The sequence below is a fragment of the Aythya ferina genome (genome assembly GCF_964211825.1).
Source record: "Aythya ferina genome assembly, chromosome: 1".
Lineage (NCBI taxonomy): Eukaryota > Metazoa > Chordata > Aves > Anseriformes > Anatidae > Aythya > Aythya ferina.
In genome coordinates this window covers 123789185-123811903 of record NC_140296.1, presented here as the reverse complement: position 1 = coordinate 123811903, position 22719 = coordinate 123789185, and the positions used below count along the sequence as shown (strand labels likewise).

General features: G+C 53.2%; 2 protein-coding genes across 3 annotated transcripts in view; both read left to right on the top strand.

Moving 5' to 3' along the window:
• WARS2 (tryptophanyl tRNA synthetase 2, mitochondrial) overlaps positions 1-4297 on the top strand; it is a 51724-nt gene extending 47427 nt beyond the window's left edge. For both annotated transcript variants that reach the window (XR_014688868.1, XR_014688869.1), the window contains exon 7: positions 2542-4297. The gene's annotated coding sequence lies outside the window, so the exon portion shown is untranslated. The remainder of the gene's footprint in view (positions 1-2541) is intronic.
• Positions 4298-21611: 17314 nt separating this feature from the next.
• The window catches only part of TBX15 (T-box transcription factor 15), a 97942-nt gene continuing 96834 nt past the window's right edge, over positions 21612-22719 (top strand). Inside the window, exon 1 of the mRNA XM_084501158.1 lies at positions 21612-21947. Within this exon, the coding sequence (XP_084357284.1) occupies positions 21746-21947 (202 nt within the window). The 5' untranslated portion in view covers positions 21612-21745. The remainder of the gene's footprint in view (positions 21948-22719) is intronic.

The following is a 22719-nucleotide window of genomic DNA, read 5'->3' as shown; positions in this document are numbered from 1 at the left end:
AAAGGCATGAGGCAAATTATTTGAAGCAAGTTTTTATTGAGCTTAGTCTACTTTTGTCATTCTCTAGCATCACACACACACAGTCTGTGGATCATTATGAAATTAAATAATTCTAAATTGCATCTGAGAGATGACTGATATCCAGACCCAGGTAATTCTGAACTGTTCTGCCCTGTAGAGCTTACTGCATTTGCTAAGCAGCCCTAAAGAATCTATCAAAAAGGAAGCCTAGTGGATAATATCTAATATAACAGCTGGAAACAGAGCCCTGATCCAGGTAACCTTTTCAGCTATGATCAGTAAATAATTATTTATAAGCAGAAGTATATTACAGACTTTGTGGATAATTAGAATGTTTCAGTGCCTCAGTCATGTTGGTTTTTTTTTTGTGTTTGTTTGTTTTCCTGAAAATCACATAGGGTAGAGCAGGAAGAAAAGCTTCAGAAGAGCCCTTTGGTTGGTGCATGGGCTTTGTACCTAGCATATTTGGCAATGTTTCAATCAAATTCAGGGTTTTCTCTTCAATTTAACAATATATATATATTCCTTCTCTTTCCCCTATCAATTAAGTGATTCTTATTTGCCTGGCCTATTTCCTTGGAGTAAGGAAATAACCCTTTCTTTTCTTCAGGAAGTTGAGACTTCTGTAAAATGAATATGTTCACCTACCAATTGTTGACTTATTTTAGTAGCTTTTATTTTAGTAGCTCCTGTCCAGGAATTCCCAAAATAAAAGCTACATCTGCCCGGTGGAGTAATCCCAATACCGCTAACAACCATGGTCTTTAGAGTCTCCTGAGAGGAGACAACTATAACGTAGGTATTTGCAGGTGTATGCTGCCTATTTCAGTTTTCTGAAAGCATGGCTTTTCTGGGAAGTTAACCATCTTGGCATTCAGATTAAGGGTCTGGCTGGACCTGGCCTGGCTGCCTCTTTGCATTCTTTGAACCATTTACTTGGCAACCAAAGGAGGTTGGCAGGAAGAAGCTGAGCTCGAAGCAACATATGCTTGCTACTATCAGTAAAAGTTGTTTGATATCAAGCTACTGTGATCTCTTTGCTCTTTGAACTCCTTGCTTCCTCTTCAGAACATTTTTGTAAGCACCCATTCTAAATGGTGTTCTGTGGCAGTGCTTACAGTAACAAAGTAGTGCAGATGAGTCAGAATAGCTCTTTAGAGCAAAACAGTTTTTTGGAGGACCTGATGTGATGTATCTCAGAGGGACTTGTTTCATGCTAAGTCTAGCCTGGTCCCATGGGTTTATTTACAACTGGAGTGCAGTAGGTACACTCATGAAATGCATTTTCTTGTTTGGTTTCATCCAATTCATGAACCATGAAACTTCTCTTTGATGCCTGCTGAATTGCAGTAAGTGGGGACAATGGGGAGTTTCTGCAAAGGGACACTCCTGCTCCTAGTCACAGTGTTAGTGTAGACACTTCTCATGCTGCTGTGAAAGTCGACCTCAGGTGTTATCCCAGACTGGGTGGGTAAGAGATCAAATTGTATCTTTCCTGGTTGAAAAAAAAAGAGTTGAAAGATGGAGACATATCCTTACTACCCTCACTTTCTTTGTTGCTCTTTGTTCAGCTTCCCTTTCTTCAGTGATCTTCCTTGAATACATGCAGTAATTTGTGGTCTTGGTACCTAAATCTCTTCCTTTCTCATTCCTGCATGTTTAATGAATGGGAAGTACATATGATAGTGGTTGGGACCACAGTATCAGAACAGAGATGGACCCAACATCTCCAAATAACTGAAGAGGTCCACTTACATTTAGAGATTAACACCAACTCCCCAGCAAATAACTGTTATTAAGATCTAACTAAAATGTTTATACACTTGAGACGTTTGTCTTTGCCAAGTGCTTTTGTTCCAAGTCCTTTCACCACTGACAAGAAGATGTTGTATGTGAATCATGGTTTCGTGCTCCCAATTTAGCTCATGAAATTTGCTGAGAAATATGTCTCTAAGATGATGATAAAATTCAGAAAAGGTCTGGATGTGGTTCTGGTAATGGCAACAGTATGGACCCATGTGGGTTTGAGTCTTACATCTAATGAGCATGCTCTTTCAGTGGTCCAGCTTGTCTAGATTTATTTTAAGAACAACACATGTATCTTTCACTCTGTTGATATCTCTGTTTGCATTACTGGATGATGGCTACCTGTTCACAAATAGTTGCTTCACAGAGAGAAAGAGGTAGCATAGGGAGTCTAGTGGAAAAGGTTTTCTGCTCAGAATAGATGTTTTCATGCTAGGAAAGCAAAAACCCTCTATCTCCTATATTGGACTATCTAATTTCATTTAAATTATTGGTCTGTTTCTTTTGCCTGGGCAAATTTGGCAATAATAGCTATAAGAAGAATGGCACTTCCTTGTGCAGTCAAAAGTGTTGGAAGGACCTAAGCATCTCCTCTCATTATTTCAGAAGTACTACTGTTTGTGTCAGCCAATTTCAGTGAAAATGCTACAGAAAAACTGTGATCTTCTGTGACATTCATCCATCTAATTAAAGCTTTTCTATTTTATTTTTCAGCTCAATAGGTTGTGAGACAAGACTTTTGTTTAACTTTGAATTTCCAACCAAGCTGTCTATCTCGTAGTCCTTTGGTGACTGAATGGCATCCGAAGTAACAGAAAATCCTTTCTTGTCACAAAAGATTCTGTGCTGATTCTCACCATCTTTTCTGTATGTTTTTGTTGTTGATGATGAATTTTTTTTTTATTATTGATTTTTTGGATGTGCTAATGCTCATATTATGAAAGATTTGACAGTATTTATTTTGCTTTGTGCCAATGAAAAATCATTCTGCCTGTAACACTTCCATATTGTTATGCAGAGGCCACAATTTGATGATTATTTTGCTTTTAGGCAGCTTTGTTTTCAACAATTATTTTATATAAAATGGAATGTCAGCCTGTGCTGAGGGATGAGCCCAGTTGCAGTAAACAGTTAAAAATCTGGTAGAAATTTTACTACTGTGGTAAATTGCTGTCACAGAACACCATGACTTGAAGATGAGATTATCCACTGCATGAGTGGTCTCATACTGCCCATGGACATTAAACTAAGCACTGAGCTTAATGTCTGTTGTGCTGTCATGCTCTCAGCACTCCAACGTGGCTGTGAGGCAGCAACGGCAAATCTATGCCACACCAGAAGGCTCGATCAGTTCCAGATGTGCTATATTTGGCCTATCTGCAAGATGAAATGTCAGGACAAGAGTTCCAACACTGAAGTCCTTACAAGTTATTAAAAGTTTGGTAGTAACAGCATGCTTGTAAAAGCCTGGCTATGGGAGCATGGTCATAGTCTCATTCATATGGCTGACATGACAAGTCACAAGTCTGTGATGAAGTAAGCCATCTGCTTCCTTTATACAATCACTGTAAATAAAGACTGTGTGAGTCTAATCTGAAGGGTTAATGGATTAACTCCCACAGTTGGGAAGCAGCAGCTTACAACAGAGTAAGGTGGAATCATGTCTCTCTTACTGCCGTAAATCATTCTGAAACAAGATGCTCACAGTTTAGGTGGGAACTTCAGGTTGTACAAAACAGAAGCACAACATCCTGTATGGACAACGTCAGTTGTCCCATGTGTTCTCCTAAGCATGTCTTCAGTCATAGTCTGATTTTATTGTCATCCATCCACGTGAAGCAATGGTCAGGTACTGATAAAATCAATTAAACGTCTGTTAGACGCATTGAATGCATGTTCTTTTTGCTGTCTTTGGTGAAAACTTCTTTCATGATACCCCAGCATCTACAAAAACATATTGTTAAGCTAAGTACAGATGAGATTTATCAACATTGTTACTCTCTGATGTTATCCAGTGTTTCTGGTGTAGGTGGTCTCTGACTTCATTCACCGTTTACCTTCACGTTTCCTTCCCTAAACCATACCCCTCAGAGTAAAGAAAGATCTTGAATGTTACGGAACTGACTTTTTATTGTGACTGAAAACAGTTGTTCAGATGTATTTCAAGACACTCTTCATGGTGTTTGCTGAATGAATAACAAAGATCTCAATAAGTGGCTCTTGAACTGAGCACTCAAGCCAAGAAAGATTGTCCTGAGTGGGTTGAGGCTTTCTTTGCCCACATTTGTTCCTTCACTGTCTGTCTGGCAGATGTTACTACAGCAAGAATAGGAAAAAATAGCAATATTCTGTTTCTGCTTAGGCTTGTGGGCCGCGAGTAACCTGTGAGTGGTAATGTGGCATCCATTCTTCTTAAGTTACCCTCATCTATTTTCTGATAGTGATGGAACTGCTTGCCAACCCTTAAAACTTGAAGGGAAGGGAAGGGAAGGGAAGGGAAGGGAAGGGAAGGGAAGGGAAGGGAAGGGAAGGGAAGGGAAGGGAAGGGAAGGGAAGGGAAGGGAAGGGAAGGGAAGGGAAGGGAAGGGAAGGGAAGGGAAGGGAAGGGAAGGGAAGGGAAGGGAAGGGAAGGGAAGGGAAGGGAAGGGAAGGGAGAAAGAAAATTTAAAAAGAGAGAAGGATGAAAGAGAGGAAGAGAAAAAGAATAGATGGAAAAAATGTGATTTACTTTACAGTGGCTGTGGCTTGTTGCACACATGTGCAGGCTGTCTTGCCTTCTGTCCTGATCAGAAAGTTGCTCTTGAGATTCTTGCTCTTAAAAATAAGTTACAATTTTTTTTCTTGCAAGAGAAAGAAAGTTGTGCAGAGTGAATGTTGAACTTTAATGGCTGCAACTCTTTTAAAAAGTCCAGTCATTCATTCCTGGGACATATGTGGAGTCCATGTGGACAGGGCAACTCAAAGAACCACAGTTAGACTGTAGTTCTGATGCACAGAAAATGCCTCCCCATCATGTCAAGAACACTCCTCAAGAAGCACTAGACGTACTGTCTAGTTGCAGGCTGAGTGCACTGGACCTGAATGAATAACCCATTTCTTTCTCAGAGCACATGCATTCTCGAGGCATGTACATTGACACACGAGGCAGAAGGGCCTTGATGGACTCTGGTAAAATGTTGGTTGGCAGAGGATTATTACTGCTACCATTGAGAAAACTGATCCAAGCTGCAACACTCCTGGCTTATGCCCAGCAACCTGAGCCCCCTAGAAATAAACTGTGAAGTAGATGAATATACCACATGGACTGTGTGAATGCTGTATGTTGCGTAGGATTGCTGTGACCCATTGGGAAAGTGCCATTTTGGTGTTTAATAACCATTGCAGAAATGGTTCAGGGATGTGCTGGGATTCTGAAGATCTTGGATTCAGGTGTGTTGCTGACCTATATGTGAGAGCAGGTTATTCTGGCTCCACTGAAGATGAAATGTGCTTTTGCAGGTTTCTTATTTCTAAGGGCCCTACTTCCTATGGAGACACAGTGTTGTTAAAATAGACTTCAGATTTATCGTATATGTGTACAAAATAACAGCAGAATCGAGGTGGTGAGCATCACTGCTATTTTAATCCATTTTGCTTACCCACGTCACATGCTGGCAGACTGCCTTGGAGTGGAAACTCCACTTTTTTCCTTCTTTAAGCCAGCAAAGTCCTGACTCAAAGGGCTTCACTCTCCTCTTTGCTTGCCTTTGAAGAGATGGATTAGCTGAAGTGTGAATGTCGTCTTTGTGGTTTATGAGGATGTTTCAGTGGATGATGAGTGGGTTGTCAAGGGAGATCTCTGGGTGGCCTGAGAAGATTTAATGGATGCTGGAAGGTTTGGGGGAGTTGTCTTAGCTCTCTTCAGTTTAATAAAATGCTTAATGTATCTGCCCCTGAATATCAGCAGCTGAAAATTAAAATAGAGATTTCCTATCAACTTTGTAGAATGTGTTCTTCCACAACTTTGTAGAAAACAACAAAATGTATATCAGCAAGGCCATTGTGGTCTGTAGTTTTTAATCTACTTTGAGTCTTTGTTGTCTGCTTTCTGCTATTCTGCTCTTTTAGTGTTATTTCTATGGGAAGATTTTTGCTCTCTTCTTAAGAAAATATCTAAAAATGTGTTTTGCCTTTTATTTCTTTGACATCCTTGAACAAATTGCTTAACTTGTTTTGTCTCAGTTTTCTTTGCTATAAAATGAGACGTGAGATTGCATTGCAGAGGTATAGGAAGGCTAAACTAATATTTGCTAAGCGTTTTGAGCCTTCCAGTTGAAGATGCCTTCACTTGGCTTTGAGTTATAGTATTTCTTCCTGAGATGCACTATTAGTGGTGCTTGTGGCATGAATAAACATAGTGAAATGTGCCAGAGGGCAGCCAGTTCAATCCGGAGTAATAAATAACGGATCCAATGAAAGCATCAAAGTTGTCTGCTTCACAGAAACCTGTAGGCTATTCCACCCTAACTTGATACTTTTTGTTCTGCTTCAAAAATACCTGAAAATATCCCAAAAGCAGCTTGCACTACAATCTCTGCTGCAGCTCCTTGCTCTTTGTCTCCTCCCTGCAGCCTGAAAGTGAGGGCCTCTAGCAAGGATCTAATATCAAAAGAAGGGTAATGCCACTACAGGGAGGGGAAAAATAATTACTAAATTTCCTGAATAGTAAACAGTTTGGGCTTGGTGTTTTTTTTTTTTTCTTTCCTTTTTTTTTTTTTTTTTTTTTTTTTTTTTTTTTTTTTTTTTTTTTAGGAGTAGTTTTGGCCCTCGCTGTGCTGGTGGATGTCTCTAGGGCGGTAAGCCTCTCTGCTGCTGCTGCAAGGCTCTTCCCCACCCCTACCCCACCCACCCCGTCCCGAAAATAGCCACCAATGGAGCAAACAGGTTGGGCTGGGGACGTGCCACGGGAGCTCCGCCGCGGTGGGGCGGGCGGGAGGGAGCTGCCCAAGCGCGGGGGGCTCCGCGCCCCGAGGCTGGGGGGCGCAGCGCGGCGCAGGGCGCCAGGGGGCAGCCGAGGGCGCGGAGGGGGCTCGGGGGCGGCGGGGAGGGGGAGAAATCGGGGTCTCCCCTCCCCTCTTCGCCCTCCTGTGGCTTTGCATGCGGGGCGAGGTGGGGCTCCGAGAGGCACGGAAGCTCTGCCAGGCTCACGCAAGCCCCCCGCTGGGCACTGAGGCTGGGTTGCGCCCCCCCGTCCCGGGGTCCTCCGGGGCCCCGGGGTGTTCGTCCAGCCCCGAGCGTTTCCCAGCCCTGCCAAACGCCTAAAACCACCCGGAGGAGTCCCGGCACTCGAGTCGCCTTGTCCGCTGCCTCCCTGCCCCTCCTAGGACGATGCGCCGGAGGCCGCCCCGAGGTGTCGGCAGCCTGAAGGGAGCCTTCCTCCCCCTCCCGCAGCTTTCAGAGCAGAAATCGGGGCAAGCTCTGCCCCGCCGTCGGGGTGGGGAAACCCCCCGGGGGCTACGAGGTTCGACTCGTGGTTCAGGCCCCCTCGCTCTGGCTCGCTCCCGGGGATTATTCCCCAGCACTTTCCCTAAAGCGAGCCGGAGGCCGGGGAGGATTTCGGTGGCCAAGCGGTTTGAGAGGGTGCGGGAGGGGACTGTGCAGGCGCGGTCACATCTGCTCGTCGAAGGTCATTCGCTACCCTAAGCACCAAAATAAGAGGCGAGACGAAGGCTGGCCCGAGCCGACATCTCCCTAACGCCAGGAGAGAAGGAAAATCGTGCTGCGCTGCTCGGGAGACCTTTCATTATTTCATGTTCAAGAGAGGGCATTAAATAGGATCAGCAGGTCAAAATACACCTGATCCTGCTCATTTCCGCCACAGCACCACGCGTGTATCGGCCGCTAAAGAAGCACGTCTTCTTTTGTTGCGGGACGGGCTCTGCTCTCATCCGCGACCTTTTCCTCCTGGCTTTTCTCCTTCCCCGCCGACTAGCTAAAAACTGCGAATAAAACAGTTAGAAGCTGTGCCTTCCAAACAAAAGCAAAGACGCAGGTTTGGGAAAGCCACTTCTGCTCCCGGCCGCGTATCCCAGCCTTGGGGCGATGTTTTTAGCGATGCTAAACCTGGCGGGGCCCGGCGCCGTAGGTCTGCGAGCCCCGGTGGGGCGGTGGAGAGGGGCAGCAGCCAGGCGGAGAGGGGCTGCCCGGAGACCCCGGGCCCTGCAGCCCCCCTGGGGCCACAGGTTGGCGGGTGGGCAGCGGCTGCACACTGCGCTCTTGCAAGCGCTCTTGCTTTTCAAGCATCTCAGCGGGGAAAATCGCAGCAACTTCCCGACGAGCAAACCCAGTTTAGGGGAGAAAGAGGAAACAGAAAACGGTTAGGCAGGTGATCTGTTCCCAGCAACGAAGCCCCGAGCGCCTGACACCTTTCCGTGCGCGGTACAGCTCTAGCAGCCGCGGTCAGCTCCGCGGCCCCCTGCTGCTTTTCCCTCGGCAGAGCCCGGGGAAGCCTCACGGCTTCCAGCGGCTGCAGGAGCCGGAGCCGGAGCGGTGCCGAGGGCGCTGCGCATCGCCCCCGCTGCTCGCCCCGGCCGGGCTCTGCCCGCCCCCGGCTGCTCACCCCGGCTCGCCCCGGTCTCCGTTGCCGCTCCTCCCGGCGTCCCGGGGGTCGGCCCCGCCGAGCCGCTTTTCCGCCTGCTTTCAGGCCACTGCGACGCCCAGACCGGCTTTTCCCAAGCGTTGCCGTGCCCGAAAGAACTTTTCCGAACAAGCGTTTGCCTCCCAACCACGGATATAATCTTTCTGGGCTTTCTTTGTAATGAGCTCCATTGAATCAATGCTGCAAAACTCTTTATCTTATAGTGCAATACGGAACGTGGCGTTGTACACATATGGTTTAGTTTTTTTCCCTCTAATTCTTGCGAGCTAGGCAGTTTTGAGTTGGGAAAGGCGTATTTATAAGAATTTGACTCCTTCCACATTCTAAGGCTTGCAGTGGTGTAGGGTGTTTGGGGAGATCTGTCTGGGCAGAGGGATTAAACGAAATGTCGGGCAAAAGCACTGTTGAGAGAACTCTGAGGAAGCGCTTCCATCCTTAAGACGGAGTTAAAAATGCTTTGGAAAACCGCGGTTGCTCTCGCGGAAAACAGGCGAAGCGCCGAGCGATCGATTGCCATAGCAAAGAGATCGAAAATTAGAGCTAAGGTCCCGTGTGACACAAACAAACAAACAAACAAACAAACAAAAACAGTAAAAATAGATGAATAGCAATGAAAGGAAAATAAAGAGAGAGAAAAGGGACGCGTAAAGCTGCTGGTAACAGAGGGTGAGTGCGATGCCGGGGGGGAGCTCCGGGGCGCGCAGCAGGCGGGGGCTGCTTAACAGGGGGCGGGCAGGGGGCAGGCAGCGCCGCGGGGCGGGGGGCAAGGTGCCAGGCAGCCCCCCCGCCGCCGCCGCCCTCAGGTGCCAGCGCCCGCGGGTTGCTCCCCGCCCGGGGAGCAGGGTCTGGGGGCAGCCGGCCCCAGGCGGTGCCGCCGGGACCCCGCTAGGCTCCCCCCACGCTGCTCTCGCAGGAGCCTGGAGCCCGCAGCGGGGGCTCGCCCGCCTCTCGGCCCCGCGTGTGTGTGTGCGTGGGAGCGTCCTCCGTGTGTGCGTGTGTGCCGTGGGCTGCTCTGTCCGTGCGCGGTTGCTGCTTGAAGGCATCCCGGCAGCACTGTCCCCGGTGTCCCCACGAGCCGCTGGCCGGGCAGAGGGGTGAGTATGGTGGCCCCGGGCTGTCACCCCTCTTTGCGCTGTGTCTGAGCCGCCAGCCTCTCAGCATCAGTTTACTCCGCGTCCTCCTTCTTGCTCTGAACTTGCCAGGAAAGTGTTGGTGCGGTTTTACCCTGTGCGAGACAGTGGTTGCAAACGCGATATATGTTTCCATCCAAATAAATAAATCCGAATAAGTTCCGCTCTCTGAATTGTGCCAGCCCTTTCCAGGCTGAGCTCAAGCTCATTTTCTCACTTGCTAAGTCTGTCTGTCCCCCTGCCTGCCGGTCTATCCGCCTGTCTGTCTGTCTGTCTACCTATGGGGTTGAACTTCTCGGGAGAGGCAGCCTAGATTGAATCAGTGAGTGTTCAGGTATACATCCATTCTTTTACCAGTTTGTTTTGGTGTCCCTCTCCCTCCCTCCCTCCACCCCCAATTCGTTCGTATTTGAGTTGTTCTTGAACGGCTAAGACCCCCAAACCAAAACCCAATCACAGCAGTCAAAAGTCAGAGGGCCTCCATAAAGGAAATGTATTTGTATTTATATTTGTATACATGGGCATCGACCTGTTAAAAGCTCCCGAGCCGTGTCAATGTGTAAACGAGAAATGTCAGCTCCTGGATGGTGTGAAAGGATGTAACATTCGTCTTCCTGTAGGCGCATTTGGAATAGGCTACCAGTTTGATGTTGCTTTTTCTCCGGGAATAAACACAGTCTGGTTTCCGAAATAGTTACGGTTTTTTCCACCGGCATTTCCCCCGTTTCCGTGATGTAGCCGCCGTTGCGAGCGGGACGTGAGCGATTTCACAACCGTGTATTGGAAGGCGAGTTAATACAACCACCCCAGTTCTGTTTCTAGACAGACGTGTTTTGGGAAATGGCAATACCCTAAAGAGAAATCGCTCCACGAAAGGAAGAGCCGCTCGGCGTTTAGCCCTGAAACTGCGGCTGGGCTCAGCTCTGCTGCCGCGGACATTCCCATCCCCAAAAGCTCGGGAGCTTTTACTCGTGATGGAGCTGAAGGTTCGTGCTCCATCCCAGCGAGTGCGGGAAGGCTGGGGGAGCGAGGCTGCCGCTCTCGTGGGAAGGGGAAGCGTGTGCCGAGTTGGTTTCCAGTCCGGGGTTAAAACGAAAAGAAGGCCTTTTGAAGCGTGGCATATTGGGACGCGCCGTGCGAACCTGGAAACCGAGCGGTGAAACCTAAAGAGGGGACAGGGAGCCGTGAAATCTTTGCAGCAGCAAGGAGGATTAATCCCGTAACAGCGCGGCTGGACCGCGTCCTCCCGGGACGTGCGCTTAAAAAAAAAAAAAAAAAAAAAAAAAAAAAAAAAAAAAAAGGAAAAAAAAGAACAAACACAAAACCGCGGAAACCAGAGGAGCTAAAGCCGTAAAATAAAAGCGGGTGGTGCCAGAGTGGCATCGCGCAGGCCGGCCCGCATGGCTGGAGCCAAGGGCGGTGGAGAGCAGCGGCCACGCGAGGACAGGGAGGGGGGACCCGCCGTGTCCCCGCGGTCCCCCAGGCAGCAGCGCAGCCTCCAGGCCTCTGCAGCCGCCGCCGCGGGCTTGCCCTTCTCGGGCTCGGCGTTTCCAGCCCCCGGCCTCGGCACCCGACGGTTTAAGGGACGCTGGGGGAAGGATTAGTGGGGTAGAAAAGTGTCGTGGATCTTCTCATTGGAAATGAGCTAATGGGATGGCACTGGAGGCCACCGAGCCCCTGAAGAGGCCACCGCGGCTGGCAGGAGGAGAGCGTGGTTTGCTCATCCTCCTTTTTCTCCCGTGTTCAGACCACTTATCCCGAGGGTCCCGGGGCAGACAAATCCCTCGTAATGAAGGGAACAGAAGTCCCTGCGCTGCACCCAGTCTCCATCCTCTGCATCCCCTGTCGGGCCGACGACGTCTGCTGGTGAAATCCTCCCTTGTGCTCCTTTCCTACAAGTTATTGGGTTACACTCGGCTGTTGTGTTATATGGGGCATGTGCAGGGTTTTTAGAAGCCTCTATAAAAGAATAAAGACTCAGTCGCAGCCCGAGCCTGAAACTCGTTTCCCTACACGTTATAACACAGTCCGCAGACGCCGTTTGGTAGCGAAGGGATTGGGGCGAGCAGAAAGACGAGTCTTGTATTATTTCTATTTGATCGAAAGAAGAAAGCCGTGTAAGGTGTTTCCTGTCTACTTGAGATTTTGTATGGCCCTTTAGGCAGGTTATTTCTTTGGAAAACAGCCACGGAGCCCATTGTCTTTATCTGATGCTTGAAAGATTGGGGAGGAGAGGAAGGAGAAAAATCATTGTTAAAAACACTTTGAAGTTGTGCAACTGTTGCTGCTCCAATTTTTTTCTCCAGTCTCCAGATGCACCAGAAATCTCTACTTTGATCTCACAAAGCAGCAATTTATATTTTTTAATTTTTTAAAAAATGGTTGGGTAGCTCGGCGCGTAATGGCAAACATGCAGGGAATGAGGTCATTGGGCAGCGCTGGGGAGGGGGCGGGGAGGCAGATAGTAAATGCCGAGAGCGCAGGAATGAGGAGGCAGGGAAGGAAGGGGGCTTGCTCTCCAAACGAGCCTGGCTGCGGGAACATCTGCTCAGGGCTAAGTTTTACATCCACGCTTGTTCACAAGGGAAAAGTCTCTGCCAGTGCACATGGGTCTGGCTGGAGCGTGCGAGGGATGTTCCCTTCGCGATGCCTCGGCGAGGGGCGCGCACGTCGAGCTGCCAGGCCGGCAGCTCTTGGCAGCATGACCTGGGGACAGCACGGGAACGGGGGTGATAAGGCGAGGCCCAGCACCCGAGGCGGCAGAGGGGACCAGCCCCTCTCCTTCAAAGCACCTGGGGGTGCCCCTTGCTGTCGCTGGTGCGTGCCCGCCTCTGTGTGCCCTCCCCAGCAGCGGTCGCCCCAGACAAAATCTTGAGCATCATATCTCTGGCAACTTCCCCGTCCAGGGGCAGCGCTAAACGCTCCCGGACGGCAGCAGGAGACTCTCAATTGCCTCTTCGGGAGGGCCTGGGGGCTCCTCGGGCCGCCCCCTCCCTGCCCCAGGGCTTGGGTCCGGGCAGGGACCGACCCGTGCGGAGCTTGGCTGCGGGCGTTTATTTGTCTAAGGGAAATCAAACGCGAGGAAGAAGCGGGGACGGACCCCAGAGACGCTGGTCCAGCCACTCTGCCATCTCAAAAACAGCGCCGACACCCCGGGCCGACTCTCCGGCAGTGCAGTGCCAGCGCTGCTCGTCTTGAACCCTGCCAGTATACGGGTGATTTTCTCCCTGAGCTGTCTCTGCCCTTGGTTTGCCTTTCCATCCCGAAGGTGTCGGCTCGGGTCAGCCCTGCTTTCCCTGCAGCCCCCTCATCGTGCCCCTGCGGGGCTGTTTCCCGAGGCTGCTCCCCGCCTGCCCGCTCGGGATGTGCGCAGGATGCTCCGTCCTAGACCCCAGCAGCCCCCGCCAGCTGCCTAGACCGATGGGAGCCGCTGGCACCACGAAAACCTCTCTGCCATCCTGCGGCCGTGCGCGGTCCCGTGACACGGGGAGCCAGGGGCACGGGTGTCCCCCCCGCAGCCTCGGTGGGGAGCTACGAGCGAAGAAATCCTTGGTCTACAGGGGGAGAAGGCATCCCGGTACCGCTAGAGGTGGCCCTCCTCTGGGAAATGGGAGGTGCGACAGCGCTGACCAGCGGGTGAAGTGGCGAGGGAGGCTGGGGGGATCTGTCGGGACCGTACAAAACGATGTGTTTGTTTAAAGGGAGAAGTGGGGCAGGGAGTGGGGGGATAAAGTAGGGGGTGGGGGTATAGCGACAGAAACGAGATGCTGACACTGAGGAGTCGTAGGGAGACATCAACAATTGGTGCCTATAGACCACATCAAAGGACTGCAGAGCAACAATAAAATGCCTTGAAATACTTCTTAATGCAATGTTTGCATTGGGCAAGTCCACAAATGACGCCGGTTTTGCCATCACAGGGGAAAGAAAGCAGCAGATGAGGAGGTTTAGCCAACATTCCTCTGAAACCCGGCTTTAGAGAGAAAAGAGGAGAAGGGAGAGGCAGAGAAAGAGACTTTTATAATCCTGAAAGGCAAGAAGAGAAACCACATCAACGGACAGCGAGCAAATGCAGCAGGGCAGCATTATCAAGACACAGGGGGATCTTAGCAAATAGTCTGATCTGCAACAACACATCTGTAAAGAAGAAAACTTCAATTCCTTGTTATTACGGGGACATCTTTGACTCGGGCTGTCACTCGGCCCTGCTGTTTTAAAAGACGAAGCCACGCTTGTGCCCCCTTGCTTGGGGAGCTGCGGGTACCCAGGGCCTGGGGCTCTTCCCAGCCCCTGGAGAGCTTTTCTCTGGCGGGGCGGCCGACGGTGCAGGGGGGGAGCGGGGGGCAAATGTGTGTGCTGGCGAGGGAAAGCCTCCCGGTTCCGGTCAGCCCCTGCCAAAGAAGCAGTCACACTCAGATGAGCGTTTAATTGCTATTGTGTTTTTTTGTTTTCCGAAGGCAGGGCTCCTATTCCCCGAGCGCGGCTGCAGTGTGGCACAGGCTGGCTTTGGCTGGTTGCTGTGCGGCAGCTCCAGCCGCGCCGATCCCGGCTCACCGAAGCCCAAAGTCGGCGGCAGCACCTCTTGCTCGCCTGCCATCCCCGCACGAAGGATGCGGGAGGCTGAACGTCCTCCTGCACGGACAGCGGGGCCGAGCTCCGCAGCCAGGTCTCCCTCGCTGGGCTCTCCCCCTCCCCTGTCGCCCCCCCCCCCCCCCCTTTAAAATCTCTGGGCCCTTTCTGTCCAACCCAAATCTCCCACCCAGCCCTCAGCCAGCGCTTGAGTTCCCCAGCCAGCCCCCCCGCTGCTGAAGCCAACCTCTGACGGATCCCCCCGACGGCTGCGCCCACCTGAGGCAGCCTCGGGAAGCGCTCCGGGGCTGCCCCCCCGCTGCTGCCCGGGGAGGGCTTCGCTCTCCCAGCCGCAGGGGTCTCAGCATTTGGCCCCGGTGGTCAGCAGCTGGCTGCTGCCTCCCGCCCGCAAAACCTTGCTTGCCGAGCGCCCGAAGGGCTGCACCGCGGGCGGGGGGGGGGTCCCTCTGCAGGCTGGGGTCCGTGCCCCCCATCTCACCCCTGCTGCCCCTGCTCCGGTGCTGCCACACGTCCTTGGTGACTCTGTGCCCTGCCAGCGGGGACGCGCAGGGAGCGTGCACGAGGGCAGGGAGAGGCCTTGAAGCGAGGAATGTCCTCCGGGGCCGGCCGCACACGCTCCGGGGTCTCGGGGTCGCAGTTTTGCGGTGATGCCTCCTCCTCCGGGAGACGGAGGAGAAGATAAATCCTCCCGATACGGTGATAGAAAGTGACCCAGGGGAAAAACAACCAGCACCGAGCGGGATTCCCCGTTTGCTGAGAGCCCCCGGCAGCGGCCGTGCTGCCGCGGGGAGGAAAGGCTCTCTCTCCTTTGGTTTCAAAGGTTTCGATCTTCGAATCGGGGGGACAAAAGTTAAAATAATAATAGATAAAAATCTCCCTATTAGGCGGGCAAGCCACACTGCAAACGGTAGAAGCAGACCGCCCCGGGATAGCCCAGGGTTTCGTCCCGGATAGCCCAGTCCCCGGCAGCTTTTTGGTGACTGGAAACTAATAAAAACGGCAATCACAGCTCGAGTAATAATAATAAACCTGGGTAAATTCCGGGCGCGGAGCGAGGTTTGCGGTGCAGGAGGGGAGCCCGGGCTGGGGCCCGGCGCGGCGGTGATGGGCACCGCGGACTTTCCTTTCCCTCCCGCCCCGTCCCGGCCGGCCCCGACGGACCACGGCCGGCCCGTGAGGATCGGAGCTGGGATTTTGGCGTGCCTGGTTTACACAGCGGCCGCATTTCACGTGGAAAAGGACGGAAAGAAGCAGGGTCTGAATATCTAGGGTTGTGCCGCATACGTTGCCCGAAGCAAAGGCCGGGGACCGCTCTCCTGCTTTTGCGGCCGTGCCTAGCGCTGATAGCACGGCGCGGAAAATGCCTACTTTCGACAGCAGAGTGATCACATCCTTCAGCCCCACCCGCTCTTTTGAATAGCCCCATTAAAGTCTGTCTAGTTTTAGGATCGGCGCTAAACGGGATTGTTTACAGTATAACACACCATGTCTGAGGTAGGGGAGCGCACAGACCTCTCTTGGTTCAAAGAGCTGTGCCTTGAAGAAAAAACATAATCCCCTTATATTTATTTTTTTGACTGAACACACATTGAAATGCTCTGCGCAGCTCGGCTTTCTTCCTTGGAAAAGCGGACTTCGGATCCCGTCTCGGTAACAAGGGGCCGGTTGTCCGCCTACGGTGCCCCATACGAGAGCCATTGTGTGCGAGACCCGCAGCGTTTCCTGGGGTCGCCGTCTGTTCGGCGTGTGCTAGGTGTGGGGACAGGGGGGGAAGGCGGCTGCCAGGTGAGGGGAAAGCTCGCTTGGTCCGTCCCCTTGCAGCTGGGGTGGCTGCGAGGTGCTGGTGGACCCCACGCGTGGGAGAAGCACCGCATCTCCCTACCTACCACAGCGAGTCCCCTGTGCCTGTGGGTTTGGGAGACGAGGTGTGCATGGCGCTGGGGGGAAAAAAATAATAGTAAAAATAAAAATGAAAAAAAAAAATCCAGCCAAAATTGTAATAGCGGCAATAACCTGTAGCTCTTCAGCGCACCGCCGTGTAAAATGCTGTTCGCTGTCGGCGTGGGTTTTCCCCTTTTTCTTTCCCTCTGCCACGGCGGTAAAGCAGAGCTCGGCCGGGAGCCTCGGGACAGAAACTTCCCCGCCGGCTGCGCTTGGGCAGCCCCGGCCCCATTCCCCCGACGGGACCGTGCTCAGCGGCGTAGCCGTGCTAAGCCCCCCGGCCCCTGGGAGATGCTCGCCTCTTGGCCCGCAGCCTTCGCGGGGGCCGCTCCAGCGGAAAATCTCCGGTGGCCTGGGGTCGGCTCGCGTGTCCTGGCTCTGATGGTAAATCTGGCTAAAGCTCCTAGGTCAGGATCTTGTCCAGATACAGCTCCGCTGCCGCTTTTTCCTCTGCTTTTTTCCAAGGTTCCCTTACCCTCTAGGCTTTCTCCTCCAAATCCCCGCCAGGGCGGTTTATTTCTTGGGGAAAAAAAAAATATAAAAAAGAAAAAATAAAATAAAAAGAAAGAAAGGAAGAAAAACGACCGAACAAACACCGAAGACCGTTCTGAGATCTTTTTTAGTCCCTTCCCGCCCTGAGTACACCTGCAAATGGGGGGCAGGAGCAGGGAATGGGAGGCCACCAGGAAACCTCGGAGACCCGCTGCGGATGGGGTCGGGGGGCCAGGGGGGAGAGCAGAGAGGCCGCGGAGCCCAGCCTCCCCTTCCCTCTGCGCCGGGCCTTCCTCACCCCGCCATGCCAGCCCTCCTCGGGGGGAGAGATAAAAGTGTCAGGAAGGTAACGAGGTGGGTGGCGAGCTCGGAGGGGCCGGGAGCTGCGCCGCAGCCTTCCCGGGGAGGGGAGACCCCCACTCCCCCCCGGTCTTGCTGCCCCCGGCCCTGCCCTTGGCCTCTCGCCACCCGAGAGCAGCGGCCACGGGAATTCACCTGCCAAGGGAGACCTCAGCACGGGGCAGGTAGAAAATCTTCAGAGGAAAGAGTAGGAGGGTGGGGGGATTAAAACATAAGGGGCAGCGGGAGCAGCAGCAGCCACCCCCGGGTCGCCTGTGGGGTGGGAGCGGGGTGTCCCAGGAGGGTGCGCCCCGAGGCTGTGCCGGGGACTGCAGAGCTCCGGGAGCGAGGAGCAGGGGAAGCGAATGGGGATTTTTTTTGTTCGAGCAGCGATAGCTGAAAGCCGCGAACACTCCGAAACCCCGAAAGCCGAACGAAGAGGGCTTGTAGACAGAAAAAAAAAAAATGAAGAAAGAAAAAAATATCAGGAGCCTCACTTATCGATCTGGGTTGTTCTGAAGTTTAGGGTGGTAAATACAAAAATGCACGGCTCTTAACCCTGCCTTCGCTGTTCAAAGTTAGTAGCTAGCAAGTCAGAGAGCTCCCTACCCGGGACCTTCGCCTTTGTGAGGGGAACCTGCTTTGTTTGAATTATTCATCGTAATTGCCTATTTCCAAACAGCTCCACGGGGAGGCTCCGAAATGCAGTCAGGTCTGCAATCAGCTCCCGCGAAGAAGCGACGCCTGGAGCTGGAGGAACTCCGGGGCCACTTTGAGCTCCCCATTCCCGTCCCCTCCCGGAGCACGGTGGCTGGGTTGGGGTGCGGGGCAGGCCCAGGGACACGGGGCATTTTGCTGCCTGACGCCCAGGAAAGCTGGCGATGCGCTTCTGCTCTGCCTGCTCTCCTCCTGCCGCCCGGAAAGCAGGAGAGCCAGAAATAATGCTAACGTGCCTTGGGCTGTGGTGCCCAAACAAGAGAGGGAGAAGTCCTGGTAAAATGGAGGGAAAGTAGTGGCTGTTTTTTACAACCCAAGTGTATAATCGGATTTTTTTTTTTTCTCTCCTGATAGAAAGCAGATAAATTTATGAAGGGAGAGCTAAGAGAATAATTACAGGGTGAAGGTAGTTAAATTTTATTTCGAGTCCCAAAGGCAAAACCTGACATTTTATTGCAAACATCTGGAAGGCTTAAGAGACTGGCATGGTGTTTGTTTAAACACTAATAGAGATTTTTATTCTGTAAAACACAAACAAAGCCCATTTAAAAACACTCGAGACTGTAAATATTTTGCGGTGGTTCAATTCTCCAAGCCTGAGAAAACCGGGGAAACGGGAGGGGAGGGGAACGAATCGACGGCGTAATGGGGGTATAATTATGAATTAGTTAATAATACGCAACAATACCGTTTGTGTAGACCATAAAAATAAATTGCAGGCGCATTTTTTTTTTTCGCAGTCGCAGTAAATGACCCCGCGCAGCCCGGGAACATCACCTCGCTCGCGTTTCCAGGCGGCCACTCTGTTCGCCTTAAACTCGCCTCTTACGAGAGAGCCAGCCCCGAAATCCTCCGGTCCGTTTTAAAAGGACGATCGGCGTTGCGTTAAAGTCCAGTAAATCACTCGCTCGCGTTATCAGACAGCATTCAGCCCGCACCCGCTGACTAGTTTTAACATTGTTTTCAATTACTAACTTAAAAAAAAAAAAAAATCCCCTAGATCTGGCTAAAGGACCTTCGATAACGTTTCCCTTGTTGTGCGGCAGGGCTTGAAACTGGCTCCGCTCAGGCTCTGCGAGCAGAACATCTGGACAGCACTCCCACCCCGCAGCCGGCTCCCCTTATTTCTCTCTTTTGCAAATATTTCCATACATAAACAAATATTTTCAGGCTCGCTCGGCGACAACCGGGAAGCAGGAGTGAATGATTTCTTTATAAACCCCAGGGCCTGGCCCTGCGACCCTTGCTCCCGCCACTTTATTCCAGGGAGCAGTTTCCTGGATTTAATGGGAGCTACCCCTGCGAGTGCGGGTCTGGAAGAAAGGCCAGGCAAAGGGGGTGCTTTCTTCTCCAGGGGTCAGAGCGGGATCTGAGCGTCGCGGCTGAGCACGGGCCGGCTCCAGGCCGACCCCAGATTTTCAGCGGGGGGTCACGGGCAGAAATCTCCTGCGAGGGGGCAGCCCCGTCCCTTCCCCGGGCGCATCTCGTCGCTGCCCTTCGCCCCGCTGGCACCGGCAGCTGGTGGGCGAGCCCTCGGGCTGCGGCGGGGAGGGAGAGGCTCGCCCCCGGCCGCCGCTGCCGGGACCGTGGGGAGCTGCCGTCCAGCCCCCGGCAAAGGGATCTGCTCCCTGGGGCCTGGCCGGTCAGGGGGCGTGTTGGCACGGGAGCTCGGTCGCGTTTCTGCTGCGAAGCCTCCGTCCGTCCCTCCGTCCCGGCTGGGCGGACAGACGGACGGACGGCAGCGCCCGGCGGTAAGAGACTGCGAAAAGGGCTCGGGGCTGCTTTAAACCGGCGACCCGTAAAACCACACTTAAACCCGGGAAAATTGTCTTTCTGAGCTCATACATCAGCCCCCGAATTTCGTTTAAATCGCCCTGCCTTTCCAACACCATTTCCTCTCGCTAAAACGCTATAAATAATCCTCTGTTTTCTTGGGCTCCCTTTCTAAATTCTCCCTCCAGCCTCTATAAAAGCCTCCCTCGCCGCCTGTCTCCCAGGCGGGTGTTTCCGAGGCTTTCGGAAATAGAGAAACGGGTTTTTGTTTGGGAGGCACTCCTTCGCCGTGGGACACGCAGCCGAGGGACCGGGGCGAAAGCCGTGCGCCCTTCCCCGTCTCCCCGCTGCTCGGCCGGTCCCGGAGCCCGCTTTAAAACGCGGGCTCCTTCCAAGTGCCTTTCTCTTTCGTTCCCCTCTCCCCCGGCTCTCCGGGCTCCCCTCGGCCCTGCTGGGGGGCACCCCCGTGCCGGGGGGGCGCCGTGCCCTGCGCCGAGCCCTCTGCGAGCGACCTGTCAAAGGCGATGCTCCGGAGGGGAGGGGAAAGGAGCGGCGGGGGTGGGGGGGAAGGGGGGAGTGTAGGGCGGGTGATGGGGACGCACAAAACCTGCTCCTCGGCCTAGATAACGACGCTCAGCTTTCTCGGGATTTCCCGAAGAAATCGCTCCTTTCTCGCCCCAAAATCTCTCGCCCCGGCAGGCTGGGGCCGTGCCTGCGCCACCCCGCGCTTTAGGCCGGGAGGGACGTCCGAGCGGCTCTGCAGCACCCCGCAAACACAGTGGGGAGGCTGGGGTAAACGAACTGATCCCCCACATGCCCCCTTCCCTCCTGTCCCTCCTCTATGCCCCCGCGCCTCCGGGGAGCATTTGGGAGCCACCGACCCGAAATAATCTCTTCCTCAGTCTGCCGTGCGCTCTCTCCCACTTTTCCAGAGTTGCTCGATCCATACTAATTCCGCCCTTTGCTATATCATTATTTATTGTTTATTTTGAACCTCTCTCTACTCGATCCTTGGGATCGATTTAACCCCCGGCGGCTTTCCCCGCTACGTTTTCCCTGGACGGTGTTTTGCTTGGCTTCACGTATTTTTCGGTGGTCCGATCGCGGTGCTTCCTTCCCCTTTCCAAATGCAGCCCCGGTTTTCCTTTTCACTGCGATCCCCCAGCGCCCCGCACGACCCAGGGGTGTGTGAGCAGCCCGAAGGGTTTGGGGGCAGAGCGAACAGAGGGAGCCGAAATGAAATGTTGGATACCATCCAGGCAGCTGCCCGGGATCTGTACCTAGAGGATTTGTTCTCTCTGGAGCTGAAGTTGCGAAAAGAAACGGAGAAATAAATAAATAAATAAATAAATAAAAGACCACGACCCCTCCTTCCAAAGGCTCCCCGTGCCGGTGGTGCCAGGTCTGGGTGTCTGCCCCCCCGCAGCCCGGCCAAGCACCGTGCTGAAGTTTCGCTTCAACACACGCAAAAGTCTCCGCTGCTGGGCCAAACACCGGCAAGCTCTCGGAAAACACAGCACGAATGACGCTTTAAAAACACCCCCAGGTTTTCAAGCCCCTTTCGAGTACTTTTTGTTTGTTTGTTTGTTTTTATATACGTATATAATTTGAGGGGGGTTGGTTACCAGAAGCCCCTAGGAAACGTGGGTGCGGCGGAGAGAAGCGCCGGAGCTGTTCCCTCGCTGCGTTTAGGGCTATGTGCTTCCTAACAGCTCCCCGCTCTTCAAAGAGTTAATTCTCCCGGCCGGTGCTCCAGGACTCAGATGGCCAAAATTCCTAGCCCCGAAGCCCGAGTCTCCCTCCCTTCCCCATTGGGTTGCAGCTTTTGGGTTTCTCCCGATCTCTCCCTCCGATTGGCCGGGGACATTTTTTTTATTTTTTTTTTCCTTGACAGGCGCACGCAGCCTGCCCAACTCTCGGAGGAAAAAAAAAAAAAAAAAAAAAAAAAAAAGAAAGAAAAAAAAACACAGAAGTTTGGATCAATCAGAGAGAGACAGAAGGAAAGGGGAGAAGGAAAAAAAAAAAAAAAAAAAAAAAAAAAAAAAAGATGAAATCCAGCCTGCAGCCCCTCTGAGCAAGTGCTGGGGACCTGGGCTGTGCACACCCTCCCGGCTCTGCCTACGGAGTATCTGCAGCCTCATGTAGTTCCTTCAGGAGACTGAGGGCTGGTTCTTCTTGGGGGTGCAGCTGGGGAGGGGTGGGGGGAGAAAGAGGCGAGAGGCTCTGCCTCTGGTCCCCGAGCTCTGCGCTCCCAGCCACTGGTTGCTCATCTGCCCAAGGGTCCGGGCTGGGGGATAAGATGAGTGAGAGGCGAAGATCGGCGGTGGCCCTCAGCTCCCGAGCGCACGCTTTCTCGGTAGAAGCCTTGATTGGGACAAATAAAAAGAGGAAACTCCGAGACTGGGAGGACAAGGGGCTGGATTTGTCCATGGAAAGCCTCAGCCCCAATGGCCAGCTAGGGGACAATGAAGACCCGACTCAGTGCCTGGACCTCAACCCCGGTTAGTGCAACTCCTTTCTGCTCTCAGTGCCCCCCAGCCCCTCTCCCTTCCCCGGGCCGGGGCTGCCCCCGCTCCGCCGGGCTGCGGCTCCACGAGAACATCCGGGGCTGGGGGGGGGGGGACGGGATGGGATGACACGTTTTGCGGCGATTTCTCGGGTTTTGTTATTATTATCATTACCGTTATATTATTTTAGCTTTACAGGGAGTTTTCTCTTCCTCACCGCGGCTCTTTCCCCCCCCGACTCCTTGATCTCCCGGGAGCGGAGCGCACCCCCCCGTCTCCTCCTCCCTTTCTCCTCCTTTTCCGCGCCTGCAGGGTCGCGGTGGTGCTTCCCGGCTGTCCCGGGACACGCGTTTCGCCCTGTCCCGGAGCTCCCCGACCGGCTGGGTGCCCACTGGGTCGGGGGACACAGCCCCCAGACCCCACCGGGAGGGGACCGATCCTTCCCTCGGCGCTGGGATCGGGTTCGCCGGGGCTGAGCGCAGCGGCCGGGATGGGGCCGGTGGCGACGGGGGAGGGAGGAACCGGGGCATGGGGAGCAGCGCCGGGGCGGCGGACACTGGTCCGACTGCAAGATGTCTGGGGGGACAGAGCACGAGACTCCCCTTAAAAAAAAATAAAAAATACTATTTTATTTGAAAGGGAGCCTGTAGCGTGGAGCGATCATTTGGCTGGAGCAAAGCCCTAGAGCTGCTCAGCCTCCCCGTCCCCTGTCCTTTTCTCCCCGGGCTGCCCCCGCCGCCCCCCGGTCCCCGGCCCCGCTCCCAAG